This window comes from Balaenoptera physalus, assembly GCF_965194825.1.
Source record: "Balaenoptera physalus genome assembly, chromosome: X".
In the NCBI taxonomy this organism is placed as follows: Eukaryota; Metazoa; Chordata; class Mammalia; order Artiodactyla; family Balaenopteridae; genus Balaenoptera; species Balaenoptera physalus.
Genome location: NC_138903.1, coordinates 122,190,429 through 122,205,376, shown reverse-complemented (window position 1 = coordinate 122,205,376; position 14,948 = coordinate 122,190,429). Strand labels below are relative to the sequence as shown.

General features: G+C 40.1%; 1 protein-coding gene across 1 annotated transcript in view; it reads right to left on the bottom strand.

Moving 5' to 3' along the window:
* LOC309652748 (uncharacterized protein) overlaps positions 1 to 14,948 on the bottom strand; it is a gene marked incomplete at its 5' end in the record, with an annotated part of 44,247 nt that overhangs the window by 12,881 nt on the left and 16,418 nt on the right. Inside the window, one exon of the mRNA XM_082446760.1 lies at positions 10,569 to 10,655. Coding sequence (XP_082302886.1) covers positions 10,569 to 10,655 — 87 coding nt within the window. The remainder of the gene's footprint in view (positions 1 to 10,568; positions 10,656 to 14,948) is intronic.

Sequence of the window (14,948 nt, the reverse complement as noted above, 5' to 3'; positions counted from 1 at the left end):
ATATGACTTCTCTTCCTCCTTCAATCACTCTTTTTTTTCTCCTGTTAATCTGTCTTATGTCAATTTAATTATTAGACCGGCCAAAAGAACTCAGGAAGGATAAGGAGGAAATTTCCCCCTCCCGACACTGTGCAACATGATTGTGGCCAGTAAATATGAATGGGGTAAACTGTAATTATCTGGCATTCCATAATAATATGTTTATTGTCTGAATAAGCTGGGTAAAATTACAACAGAGAACTGACCTTTAATTGATTGGGTTGAGGGAAGAGAAAGAGATTGAATATGCAGAGGAAGAGATCTGTACCACTCCCAGATCAAGTGTCCACTGGCTGCCATTAACTGAAACTCAATGAAATACCTTTGCTGCCTCATGGTTTCACTTCATCTACCCAAGAAGCAGTTTCCTGATTATTTAAATTAAATGTTAAGCTCATAACTTTAATAAAGTTTCATTAAAATGAAAAGTGAGATGGTTCCTTCTGGAGTGGAGGTTAATACTTTACACTCTTCTTATCTCAGTTCTTTACCCGTAAAGGAGCATGAGGTGCCTTTAAGTGCATAAGGCGTTGTCATCCGTCATACGCTCTGCTCCTTATTAACAGACTGTTGGCCCGTGAGAGGGAGAGCAGAGTCCAGGGCAGGGATGGGATATGGCCAAATGGGCCAGGGCACCAGAGGAATTTTACTGCCCATGGCCAAGTTCTGCTCTTAGTGAAGGCAGCTGCACACAGGCATCCCTTCCCACTGGTGGCTGAGAGGGAACAAAGATCCAAGTCAGGACACCAGGCTTAACATGCTCACGATGACTGTGGTCCAGAGTTCCAAGCTTTGAAAAAACATAAAACCCAGTTCATCCCACCCTCTACCTAAATAAACCTTTTTTATTGCATTTCTTATTTTTCCTACTAAGAAAACTCCTATACATTTATGGTGGACAGTTTTGGAAATGCAAGGAAAATTTATTTATACTGATGCTATATATAGAATAGATAACTAATGAGAACCTACTGTATAGCACAGGGAACTCTACTCCATGCTCTGTGGTGACCTAAATGGGAAGGAAATCCGAAAAAGAGGGGATATATGCATTTGTATAGCTGATTCACTTTGCTGTACAGTAGAAACTAACACATTGTAAAGCAACTATACTCCAATAAAAATTTTTTATAAAAGGAAATGCAAGGAAAATGTATTTACCTTTTGTTTTGAAAATCAATTCAGTTTTGCATTTGAAGCTTACATGCTGTCTTCTTCAGAACACTAAAGGTAGTGCAAAGGCAAGGAACCAGATTTGAAACTGTAGGAACTCCAGCCCCAAGAAGAGGGGCAGACAGAGCAATAAATGTAGTAAATGCCAAGGGTGGGGGGCATCAGAATACTTAATCATGAACATGGTACAATGCAAGCAAAGTTTACACCCACATGGCTCTTCTTTGCAGAACATTCCCAACACCAAATAGTCTGTTCTACTATCTCCGTAATTACATTTATAGCTATCACCCCTCTTGTCATAATTTTGAATTTAACCCTTGCATGGAGTGTGCATTACATAATTTTAAGTGAGTAATCACTGTGATGTGTGCTGGTTATATAAAACCACCAGGAATGTGAACATTCTCATAAAAGTAATATCACACTGTATCCTGCTCTCGTTCAATTACTTGAAGCATGAATCCACCACACCACATCTTCTTTACTTTCTACTAGGGATTATTATTTAGTCAGTTCTATATGGAATATGTCACATTTTTCAGCCCATGCAGTGAACAAACTTATTAGCTAAAATCTAGAGGAAGAAAAAACTCAGATTGCTATATTTTTAAGTGACCAAGTCCTCTTTTCGTCTCCTTGCAGGTGGTGTTGTTCGTTCCTGAGACTGTGGTGGGGGAGGGAGACGTGAAGAGAGAAAGGAAGTTTCCAGCTCACTCCCACTTCACTGTGAACAGTGCAGGTGATGACTACAATTCCTCGATCCCATTTAAGGTTCACTTTTCCATATTTTCTCGGGCTCCCAGAGTCCATATGAAATGATACGTAGAGAAACTAAGGATATGTAGAAAAAAATAGATACTACAGCTCTCAACAGAAGATAACTTTCTACCCTCCATTTTTGTTCCTAATTTTCAGTGAGTGAAATACGCATTGGCTATCCCTGTTGTTCTTAGTGAAGTAGGTTTAGGGCATCTTTCAGCTGCGTTTAGACTGTCTGGAAACTCTGGGTGAGTCAAGACTGCAATCTGACCATAAATAGAGGAATGACATTCAGCTTAAGGAACAAGTGGTCCAATCGCACCAGGAATACTGTCCAAAGCTTTGGGATCCTGGAGGCCTGGACTATCAAGAGGAGGAAAAAAAGGGCAACATGGGCAGTGGGGATTGGCAGACAGAGACTAAGCTAGGCAAAGAGAAGAGTTAAATGTCTTCAGTGATTAAAAGCTCCATGTGTCAGCAGGAGGTGACTTGCCCCAGAGATCAGAGTGTGGCTCCTCAGTCCAGTACGAGGCAGAACTAATGAAGATGGTGCGAGAGGCTGAATGGGCTGCCTCAGGAAACACTGAATTCCCCATTCCGAGAGCTGTTCAAGCAGAGATAGGAGAAACCATTTATTGGAGATTTCAAAATTGAGATATAGGGATTGCACTAAGTGGCCTTGAAGCGTTCTTTGCAACTAACTATATTATCATCTTCTTTTCTCTGGTCCTCAGTCTCAACTGTTGTCCTAAGAAAAGTGCTGGAAATCTTCCTATATTATAAATGAGGTCGTTGCTGAGCTCCCAACCTGCGTTCACCAACAGGTATGGCCTCTGTTGACTGGTGTGGGAACACACAGTAGGGATTTCTGGCAGTGCTGTAGACAGCTCAAAAAAGCTCTGATTCCAACCTGAGCGGGGCTTGACCTAAGTCAGGTACAGGCACCTGCACAGACAGCCCCCTTCCATCCAGTTCACGAAGCCCCCCACAGTACCCTCCCCACGCCTCATCCTCTCACATACAGGCATATTTGTGTCTGCACCCAGACCTCTGCATGCAACAGCCGACTTCCCTTTACAGGCTCCCTTGTGATGAAAGCCTCTCAAAACGCACATGGTCAGTAGCAAGATCTTTAGCACAAATGCAGCTGCCCAATCAGCATCCTTATCCCCTGTCTCCAGTCCTGATGTAGGCTGTCACGCATCTTCCCCAAGCCAAGTTGCTAGGCAGCAGGAAGTCTCAGATCTGGACCAATCATAGACCAGCTGTTGGCTGTTTGCTGTTGGTTTACCAGATCCACAGCCTTTGCTGCAGACTGAACCTAGAGTGCAAACTCTGGTGCAAAAACATCAAAATAATGCAAATATATCCTGGCCATTTCACCCCTTGCATGGTGACACAACACAGTAACCCTCCTGTTTCCCGGTAGAAACATGTGACCAAACGCACTGTATCATCTTAGGCAAGGGATAAACAGCCTTCTCTTGGACACTCATTCCTGCAAAGCTACAACCCTATCCTCGCTTTTGCCACACGCAAGATACAAAGTCTTGGGCTATCTCTGATTTGTGAAATAAGGCAAACTGTCTATCATCATACTCCATCGGTGACAGGGGATATTGCCAGGATATTTCAAATGGCATTTTCTGTGACCTCATTTGGAGTGCTACTTTCCCCTCTGTCCATTGCATTATAGCAACACCCTGCAGTTGTTTAAATAAGACTCTCAGGATGTACCGCAAAGTCACTGACAGGCATTCTTGCATATTTAAAAGCCATATGGTATTTCCTGGCTTCCTTGAGGCCTCCATTATGCCATTTTCCCCCTTTACATCCAGGAAAATGAGCTCCTTCACACAATGGAAACGAAAGTATCCTTTTCTAACTCAGATAATGGTAACTCAATACAATTCCATTCTAAGCAATAAGAAAGCTCTTATTGGGATAAATTAGGAGGCTGGGACTAACATATACACACTACTACATATGAAATAGATAATGAACATGGACCTACTGTATAGCACAGGGAACTCTACTCAATATTTTGTAATAACCTATAAGGGAAAAGAATCTGAAAAAGAATATATATAACTGAATCGCTGTGCTATAACCTGAAACTTACATGATATTGTAAATAAACTATACTTCAATTTAAAACATTTTTAAGTAAAATACAGTAAAATCTGTTGCTCTCATCTAATTATATATAAAAAAAAAACTCCTGTGGCAGTCTGAAGTGGCTGGCACCCATGGCTGTGCCCTCCCCAACCCCGGATGTACCACGTGTGCCCTAGAAAAAGCCCTTGAGACTAGGTCCCAGGGGCTCAGAGGATCTTTCCTGGCTGCACTTCCTCTCCTCTCTTCTCAGCCCTCTAGTCCTGTCCAAATAGCAGCGATTTCCATCCAAGGAGCCTTGATACAGCCCTTTTGACAGCAGTGAGATGCGCTGGCCAGGCTCTTGAAATTGCAGATGCATTGATTTTCTGGCTCTAGAGCCCCCTGGGATATCTGCTCTACAGCCATGGGCCAGAGCAGCCTCACTGCTGAGCCCAACTCAGGCGCCCAGGGCCCCGGGCAGATGGGTGCCGCCCAGACTCCATGCTGGGGAGGAGAATAAATGATCTTTTATATCTGTTTCAACCTTCACAGATCACAAGTGCTTCCATGGGCATTTCAATCTGATTCTAACAATTAGCCTTATCTGGGTTTAAGGAGGATGGGTGTAATGTCGCTGTCATTTTACAGATGAGAAAACAGAGACACAGAAGATGCCCCAGGTCATATGAATAAATGGGGGAGTCAATACAAAGTACTGTTGAGTGATACTACCACTCCTGCAATGTACTTCTACAACTGTTACTCCTAACAACAATAGTAGCTTATGAATACTACATTTATGAGTACTGACAGAAAGAATTCGGTGCACAACATTAGAAAAACAATGCTTCTAATTTAATTTTGCAATTTCAGTTCATTATTCTCTGGCAAGTGTCTCCTTTTGAACAGGATCGGCTACATAATTTGTGGGACCCAGTGCAAAATAAAAATGTGGGACCTCCTTTTAAAAAAAGTATTAAGAATTTCAAGACCATGATAGCAGAGCATTAAGCCAAGCATGGAGCCCTTCTAAGCACAGGGCCCTACGAGGCTGTACAAGTCACAAGCCCATGAAGCTGGCCCTGCTTCAGAGGCCTCAAGACACACTTAAGTCTTAGTATAAGTGTAGGGACGAGGGAGGAAACATGGTTTTGGTTCTCTTATTCTTCTCATTTCATGAAAACTTTTAATTTTGTTTCCCCTTGTAAATCTCTTATATCATCGTGAGTATCACTAGAATCAGAGATTTGCCACAATTCCTAGATGACAAATCTAGATTGTTTTCTTTTTCATTGATTCTTGACATAACGCACTTGCTGTGGAGTTTTTATTCATCTTGCTGAGCCTCTCGAATACTGTGTAAAACAAAAACTAGGAAAGCAGTTCAATCTCCATTCCTCCCACTTTTAGGCCCTTCAATCAAGAAAGGATACATTGAATATGTTAAAACGAAGCTAAAGGCTGCCTCTGTTAGCACACTTGTGAAGAACAAACAGTGCCATTGAAGGCACAGCCTCACACAAGACTGTGCTAAGTGGTTCTCACTACAGAGATGCTAGACATTTTCAGTCTGGGGTGATCCAGTCTGTGCCCAGCCATAGCCCCACCCATCACGATTCTTCCCTAACTCTCCCACTTCCAAGCCAGGAAACAAATAAAAGAAAGCTAAGAAAACCACCTAACAACAACTAAGATGAAATGTATAATGTAATGTTATTTAAGTGCACTATGATAAATTTTTAAATAAGAGCCACATTGTGTATTTTTGTAAATACAATCATAAACAGAAAAGGTGTTTTCACTAGGCTGATGTCTTGGAGTTTGGCTTTCTGTCCTCCATGATCCTTTTTCCTTGACAAATGACTTACCGTATTTAAACGATTCTAAGATGCATATTTTCTTCACATTTTCATATCTCTGAAATCAGAATGTGCCTTATAATCAGTGGCATTTTACAATCCCTGTCGGCCAGGAGGCAGTTGAAAGGGAGATGTCACTGCCTTATATACTCACGGTATCATGATATATGATAAAAAATATATGTCTATATATGCCCCAAAAAGCTCTTTCGGTAAGTATAAAATTAAAATTCTATGGATATGAAGCATTACATCATAATTTATTTGGAAGTGTTTTTCTTCTTTCTTAGTGTTAACATAAAAACATAATTACTTTAAAAAGTATCTCAAATATGATGAAACACTTCATATCTTCAATAGAATGCAACATCTGCCACTGACAATTTTGAAGAGTTTGAAAAGCTTCACATGTACCCACTGAGAAGCCATCCAAAGTTCATACTGGGAAAATTTCTAGGTACTAATGAAAGACTACTTTTTAAATATCCTTAGTGGAATATTGGTTTGTTTGTTTGTTTTTTAACTTTTTCCTGCTTAACAACAGGAAATTCCCCAACTCAGAAACCCAAACACTAGTAAAAGGAACTGGCCACATCAGAATACCAATATTAGTGGACAAATCCATGTTCTCTGTGGTCATGCTTTTAGAGGAAGTTAGAGAATTCCAATATAAGCTCTAGAGCAGCAATATCATATATAACATATAATGCACACCATATATGTAATTTTAATTTTCCTGTTGCAATATTTTAAAAAGTTTAAAAAGTAGGTGAAATTAATTTTAATAATGTATGTTGTTTAACTCAATATATCCAAAATAGTATCATTTCTACATGTAATCAATATAAAAATATTAATGAAATATTTCATTTCTGTTTGCCCTGTCTTTGAAATCTGCCGTGTGTTGTATTTGACACTTAGAATAATATATCGCAGTTTGCACTAACCACAGTTCAGATGCTCAATAGCCACATGTGGCTAGTGGCTCCAATATCAGACAATGGAGGACTAGTCAATACATACACTTATCAGCAAAACAAAATAATCCCTTCCAGACCATTTTGCTCAAGCGTGATCAGTCATAGAAGCATCTGGCAGAAGTTCAAGAGTGGCAGCTACTTCCACTGCACTCTCGTGACTGTGAACTACAATAAACTGGTTATCCTAACAATGACAATACGTTGCTCTGGAGCAATCCTGCTGAAGACAGTCTAGAACAGTGGTCTCCAAACTAGGCTACTGGTACATGAATTCTTTTCAGAAAGTATGCGAGCAGGGGTAGTTTGTACGAAATCCACGCTCAGATTCTCAAGATCCATGTGTCTTCTTGCCTAAAACTGATCTGCCCAAGAACAACTTCGTTTCCTACTTGCTTAAAATTAAGCATTATTTTGCAGCTATTCTCAATACTAATCACTTACATGTGTCATTAACTGGAAAGAAAAGCACCTCCTAACTAACAGCAAAATATAGTGTTGATGCTGATTCTTTTAAATATAATTGGAATGTTTTTTGTACTACAAAATGTTTACACAGCTAAAACTTCCACATAGAAATTGTATGTGATTTCTTTCAGATAAGGTACATCATTCAATTAAACTAGTTAAAACCTGTTTTCTCAGATTGTATCTTGAAATATCTTTCCAAATTTAAGTCAATCCTCATTTCATTTTATAAATAATTACATATTTTCTACCTCCTATTATCAAAAATTAAAATATGGTAGTTGCCAGACCAATTATTTTTCAGCTATGTATATACTCTTCTCTTTCATAAAATATGGTTGAAAAGTTTGATTCTGTGGCGTAATAAAATTAATGTTTTTAAAATTTTTTATACATTATTCTTAGTTATTTCCAGAAACCCAACACCAGGGTATATGTTTACCAAAGGAAACTATGCATGCCATCCGATTCCTTGTTTTACACACGTTAGCTACATATTACACTTTAATTTTAAATTACATATAAGAAATAAAGTTATTATTCATTTTGAAGTGGATAAAAATCTCATTATCATTTTAATCTTCTATTTACTTTGTTAGCAAACTATTTAACAAGAGGTGTCCCCAAATTGATTTCTCCATGGTTTAAATAATGCTCCTCAAAATGCATATTAATTCATGGTGGGAATGTAAATTGATACAGCCACTATGGAGAACAGTACGGAGGTTCCTTAAAAAAATAAAAATAGAACTACCATATGACTCAGCAATCCCACTACCGGGCATATACCCTGAGAAAACCATAATTCCAAAAGAGTCATGTACCACAATGTTCATTGCAGCTCTATATACAATAGCCAGGACATGGAAGCAACCTAAGTGTCCATCGACAGATGAGTGGATAAAGAAGAGGTGGCACATATATACAATGGAATATTACTCATCCATAGAAAGAAACGAAATTGAGTTATTTGTAGTGAGGTGGATGGACCTAGAGTCTGTCATACAGAGTGAAGTAAGTCAGAAAGAGAAAAACAAATACCGTATGCTAACACATATGTATGGAATCTAAAAAAAAAAAATGGTTCTGAAGAACCTAGGGGCAGGACAGGAATAAAGACGCAGATGTAGAGAATGGACTTGAGGACACGGGGAGGGGGAAGGGTAAGCTGGGACGAAGTGAGAGAGTGGCATGGACATATATACACTACCAAATGTAAAATAGATAGCTAGTGGGAAGCAGCCGCATAGCACAGGGAGATCAGCTCGGTGCTTTGTGACCACCTAGAGGGGTGGGATAGGGAGGGTGGGAGGGAGACGCAAGAGGGAGGAGATATGGGGATATATGTATACATATAACTGACTCACTTTGTTATACAGCAGAAACTAACACACCATTGTAAAGCAGTTATACTCCAATAAAGATGTTAAAAAAAAAGTGACAAATAGGAATATAATTTATATATACTGCGCTCTGTCTCATTAGAAGTAAGTAATAGTCATCCTCTGAGTCATGAACTAATTTGGGGGAAAATAAACAATCGAACTCACTTAACGAAAGCATTTCCAACCAAATTCTAGTTTTCATTTTTAATAATCACTTATCAAAATGTGTAAAATTTTATACTATTCTGATAAACTGTGTACTACTAATAATTTAATGATAAAACATTTAATACTTAGAGGCTTAGAGTTATAGGAAAATGTATTTCAATCCGTATATACTTTTTTGCAGAGATGTATGGTAGAGTGACCAATAAAAAGCCTTTAAACATAAAAATATATTACATTAGGATTAATTATGTGAGGGACATTGCATGGAATGGTGCTTTCAAGGAGATAAAAATCATGTAAAATTTCTGACTGTTCATGGTTTTTTCTTATTTGTTTGCTCTTAATTAACAATGATGAGTGTCAAGTTTCCATGGTATTTTTAGCTCATTGGATGGATGTAAAAATGTGGTTAAATCATTTATTTAAAAGTATAAGTATTTATAATATGCTGCAAATGATAACTGTACAAATACTTAAACTTATGATAAGAAATTTCAGAAGCTAACTTCAAGATGTTTGACAGGGTAGTTTTTCAAAATTCTTTTAGGTAGCCTATAATTAGAAAGTCTGAAGACCACTGCTATAGAACATAGTCTCGATGAAGCCCAGAGGAAAACTGAGTGGGGGAAAGAACTTTAGAAAGAATGACTTCTTTTTATTTTATTACTATTTTAAATTTCTGAATACAGCAGTCCCCCCCTTATTCCCAGGGATGTGTCCTAAGACCCCCAGTGGATGCCTGAAACCGTGGATAGTACCAAACCCTATATAGACTATGTTTTTTCCTATACATACATACCTATGGCAAAGTTTAATTTATAAATTAGGCACAATAAGAGATTAATGACCATAACTAATAAAAGTAAAATAGAACAATTACTACGGTATACTGTAATAAAAGTTATGTGAATGTGGTCTCTCTCAAAATATCTTATTGTACAAATTTAATGCCTTTTCCATCTTAACTAAGCATTTATCACTCACTAGGGCTGTAATTTTTACATTTTGAGATGTGATAGCAAATCTGGCACAAATTTCCTTTTCCTTCTTCACAATTTCACGGATAGAAGATTCGTTCTTACTGTAGATCTTAGCAACCTCAGCATACGACGTTGTTCTTTCCCTATAAAGTCAAGAACTTTCATCTTTTCACTTACAGGAAGCACTTTGTGGCTTCTCTTTGGCATTTCCGAATTGCCAGCATCACTACTTTTGCGCTTTAGGGCCTTTATTAAGTAAAATAAGGGTTACTTGGACAGAAGCACTGTGATACCTTGACGGTCTATCTGATAACCAAGTGACTAACGGGTGGAATATGCAGGACTAAGAGATGATTCGCATCCTGGATGGGACGGAGCAGGACGGCGCAAGATTTCATCATGCTACTCAGAACGGCGTGCAATTTAAAACTTATGAATTGTTTATTTCTGGGAATTTCCATTTAATATTTTCGGACCACGGTTGAGTGCGGGTAACTGAAACCACGGAAATCGAAACGGTGGATAAGGGTAGGAACTACTGTATAGCAGAAACCACTGTAACTTGATGTATACCAGCTTATTCGCCAGGACAGTTACACAACCTTGCAATGGGTGAAAATTTAGGGACACTTCTCAGCAATCCACAAATACTGTACTTACTCAAAATGGTCACTAGGTGGCAACCGTGCAGTGGACAAGAAGCCCTCTTCCGCGCTTCCGCTGGCCCTCTCAATCTTCTGTCTCCTCCTGCAAAAAGGAAAAGGATACGAATAACGTATAATAGTGACAACCACAACAAACAACAATAGCAGGAAATATTTGTCTTAGGTCTTTCCATTTGCCAAGGACAGTAATAAGCCCTTCTCATCTCTGAAAATTTCAGAAATAGCCTTGTCTGGGAAGGTAATTTATTTTTCATTAATATCATTTCCAAATAATGTTAACTAATTCACCTCTCTAATATAACCATTCACTTTAACCACAAAACTCAAACCCCGTCCAGCTAAGAACTTCAGCTCTAGCAAAACCAAAGAGCAGCAGCAGCAGCATCTGTGACATTCCAGGCACCAGGCTAAGCCCTTCATTTCACTGAATCTGCAAACACCTCTCAGAGCTAGGTGTTAATACTAGCCCCATGATATAGGTGAGAAAGCAGGAAAACGGCCCCAAATCATTGAGCCAGTAAATGCTGGATCTGGGATGCAAACGCAGGTTTGGTTTTGTTCATTTCCAAGTTCAATAGCCATGCCCTTAAATATCACACTCTGTGATGCCTTGGTGGTGTGTGTGTATAGCCATCTATGGATCTTTCTATATTTGCCTATGCATGTTTATATTTCTGTGCTTCTTTGTGATTCTGTGTCTGTGATTCTGTGCATGTAGAAGTGTGTGGATGCATCTGTGTGTGCACACAAAAACATATGTGATCTTTTAGAGATCTTTCTGGTAATTTCCACATCTGCTTTATATAGTATAGTCAACAGAGGGAGCTCAAGAATTTTCATTTTCTCTTGAAGAGACTAAGAAAAAGATGCATTAAAAGTCACTGCCTCCTTTGAAAAAGTATTTATGTGTCCTTTTACATGTGGTTGAGTCTCTGTTTTCATATGTATAAATCTGCATGTGTCTCTATGTCTGTGCATGTGTACGTCTGAGTTTCTGTTTGTAGCATGATTAAGTCCATGTATGCATCTATATGCTTATGCTGGCAGATATATATGTGTCTGTGCATTCATATATTTGATGTACATTTAGACTGGAATGCTGCGTGGGTAAAAGAGTACATTTGTAGATCATCGTGTGTGTGTGTTCTAGTGAGCGCACACGCCAATGTGTGTATATGTTGACGTGTGAGGGTCCATGTCTGTGCATTTGTGTGCCTGTGGATCTGTCTGTATTTTTTTAGTGTGTTTGGGTCTGCGTCGTCTGTAGATATATGTATATATCTCTCGCTTTTATAGGCTGAAGATGTTGTGTGCTTGTGTATTTCTGGGTGGGTGTGCCTGGCATCTGAGTGTACACTTGCAAGTGAATTTATGTGTCTGTATACGCAAGGGCATTTACAGAGCTCTGTGTGCATGTGCCTGTAAGGGGGTTTTGGAGTGTGTCAGCATCTGAGTGGGTGAAATCTTGTCTTCTTTGTATATATCTCTGCCTGAGACCATGTGTATAGACAGTATCTATGCCTGTGTGGACATGTTTAGTCCTCATGTTTACTGTTTGCAAATTCATCTGTATGAGCCTCTGCATGTCTATGTATCTGTGTGTAGGTAATATATGTATATGTGTGTGTGAGTGTGAGTCTATGTGTCTACACCTGTACATTCTTGCCTGTAAGGCTCTTTATCTGTGTCTATTTCTATATTCACCCGTGCACGTCTTGGTGTTATGCATCTGTTTATCCACCTCTGGTTGCACGTGTATGTCTGTGTGACCATCTTCATGTCTATGGGCACATGTGTGTGTGGGTCTGCATAAATCTGTCTGCATGAGAATGAATTTCTTTGGATGACTCTCCGGGTGAATGCATCCATGTGTTCATGTGCAGGTATTTATGTTGCTGTGTGTATTTGAGGACTCTCTGCGCACGGGAATTTTGCCTGTCTATGTGTACTCATATGTCTCTGTCCCTGTTTGTTTGTGCATGTCTCTGTGGTACATATGCTCATTTATCTTTGCATGCATACGTGACTATACACACAAGTGTCTGTGCAAGTGTGTGTCGGTGAAGGTGTGCTGCTCTCTGCCTTTCTATGTCTGTGTGCACAGGCCAATAGACATGCATGCTTGTGTACCTGTGTGTCTCTGGGTTTCTTCAGGTGTGTTTGTGGGTCTCTGTGTCTATGTGTACAGTCATGTGGAATGTGTGCATATGTATAAATCTGTATATATGTATCTGCACACATCTGCACAAGGTTCTGTGTCTGTATCTTTGTGAGTCTATATGGGTGTGAGTCCCTGTGCATCTCTGTCTCTGTGCACATGCTTGTGTCTCTGTGAATATACCTGAGATTCTGCACGTGCGTGTGACTCTGCATGCTCCTCTTGTGCATCTGAGTAAGCCTGTGTGTGAGTGCAGATGTGTTTGCCTGTGTGTACTTTGTGTGGCTCTCTAGGCCTGTGTGTCTATATGTGTAGGTATACGCTTCTACGTATAAATCAATCTCCCTCTCTCTCCCCGTTTTCCTCTCCCCCTGTATCTATATATCATACATATCTCTCTATATATAGAAGCATGTCTCTCTAAGTGTATATAGCACCATCTGTGTGCATATATGCATGTAGAGGTTTCTTTATGGATCACCTCTGTTGTGTCCGTGTGTGCACGTATATGTGTCCATGTACAAGTGCATTTATGTGTGCACACCTGCATGCTTGTGTTTCCATATACACACCAACACGTGTAAATACTCCCATGTGCATCTCCATGTGCATTTCTATTCATGCACATGTGTGCACGTTTATACGTTTTCATGGTGAGCATGGGCACTTAGATTGCATGTATAGGCAGGAACATGTGTGTGCAGGTGTGTTTTAATAAGAACTATGCCTCTGTGTGTAGATTCATGTGACTCCATGAGCATGAAAATGGTAGTAAGTACATGTTTAAAACCCATGTATCTACCTATGAATAAATCTCCATATTTCAGTGTTTGTGTAAATGTCTCCATGTCTCTATCAGTAAAAACACATACACCTGTGTCTTCATATGGATGACTCCGTGCGCCTGTCTGTGTGTCTGTGTGGGTTCATGTGGGCTTGTCTACATTTCTGCATAAATGTCTGGGGCTGTCTGAGAATGGGTGTGCACCTCATGAGCCTCTAGAAGCATCTATGTGTTTTTGTATGTGTGTATGTGTGTGCATCTGTGTTTTTGCATCTTTGAGGTTATGAATCAGTAAGCACGTCCTCTGGATGCCTAGGTCAGCATACATATGTCTCTGTGTGCTTCTCTGGGCCTGTGTGAGTGTGGAGTGTGTATTTATGACTATACATTGCTCTGTGCCTACATACAGAACTGTGGGCATTTGTGTGCATCTGTGTGTATGCATATGTGTACCTGTGTATACATGAGATGATCCCTGTTGGGACTCTGGGTTATATGTTCATATTTGTGCAAACATATGTCTTTGGCTGTGGCTGAAAGAATGTATGCTCTGTGGGATTATGGCACACCTGAAGGTCTGTGTCAGTATGAACATCTGTGGCACTGTGTGTGTGTGTGTGTGTGTGTGTGTGTGTGTGTGTGCTCTGGTGTGTGTGTACTTATCTATGATGAACGTGTGTGTGTAGATTGGCCACTTTCTTCCAGAAAGACTTCTCTGCTCATTTCTACACCTGCTTTTCTACAGTTCAGCCAGCAGAAGGGGCTCAAGATTTTCTTCCTGCTCTTGAAGTAGCCAAGAAAATAAGCATTAAAAGATGGCCTCCCTTGAAAAATGTTGATTATTGAAGATGGCAACTATGGTCCAATAACACAGACTTTTATCATCTGAAGGCCACAATTGGTGGCTGCTCAGATCTTCCAATCCCGCTGCCATCAGGGGCATTTCTGTTGGAGACCCTGGTGTGCACCTATCCTCCTTCTCCCCTCTGGCCCTAGGCAGGGCCCACCTGTTGCCGCCTGACCAGCCAGAGCCCACGGCACACACAGCCTTCATCCCACCTTCTGCTTCCCCAGGCCTGCATAGGACAAAGGGCTCAAAGGTACTCCTACCTTTTTCCCCATTCTACTTCTTTTCTTTGGCTAGAAATTCAGATTAAGATACCTGGTGTTGTTTAACCCCTACAAGAGCCTCAGAGGCAGGAACCAGTGTCGTCCACAGTTGACAAATGAAGACTGAGGGTCAGAGAATCAAAGCGAATCGTGAGCATCATATGGCCAATAAGTGTCAGAGGCAGAATTCAAAACCAGGCCTGACTGACACCAAACCTTTCTTCCTTCTACTCCACCACCGGGCCTGGGAGCACGCACACCTGCTCCAAAGACTGTGTCCTGAGCCTTGATTCTCTCCTGAAATTATCTCATTTCATCCTTGG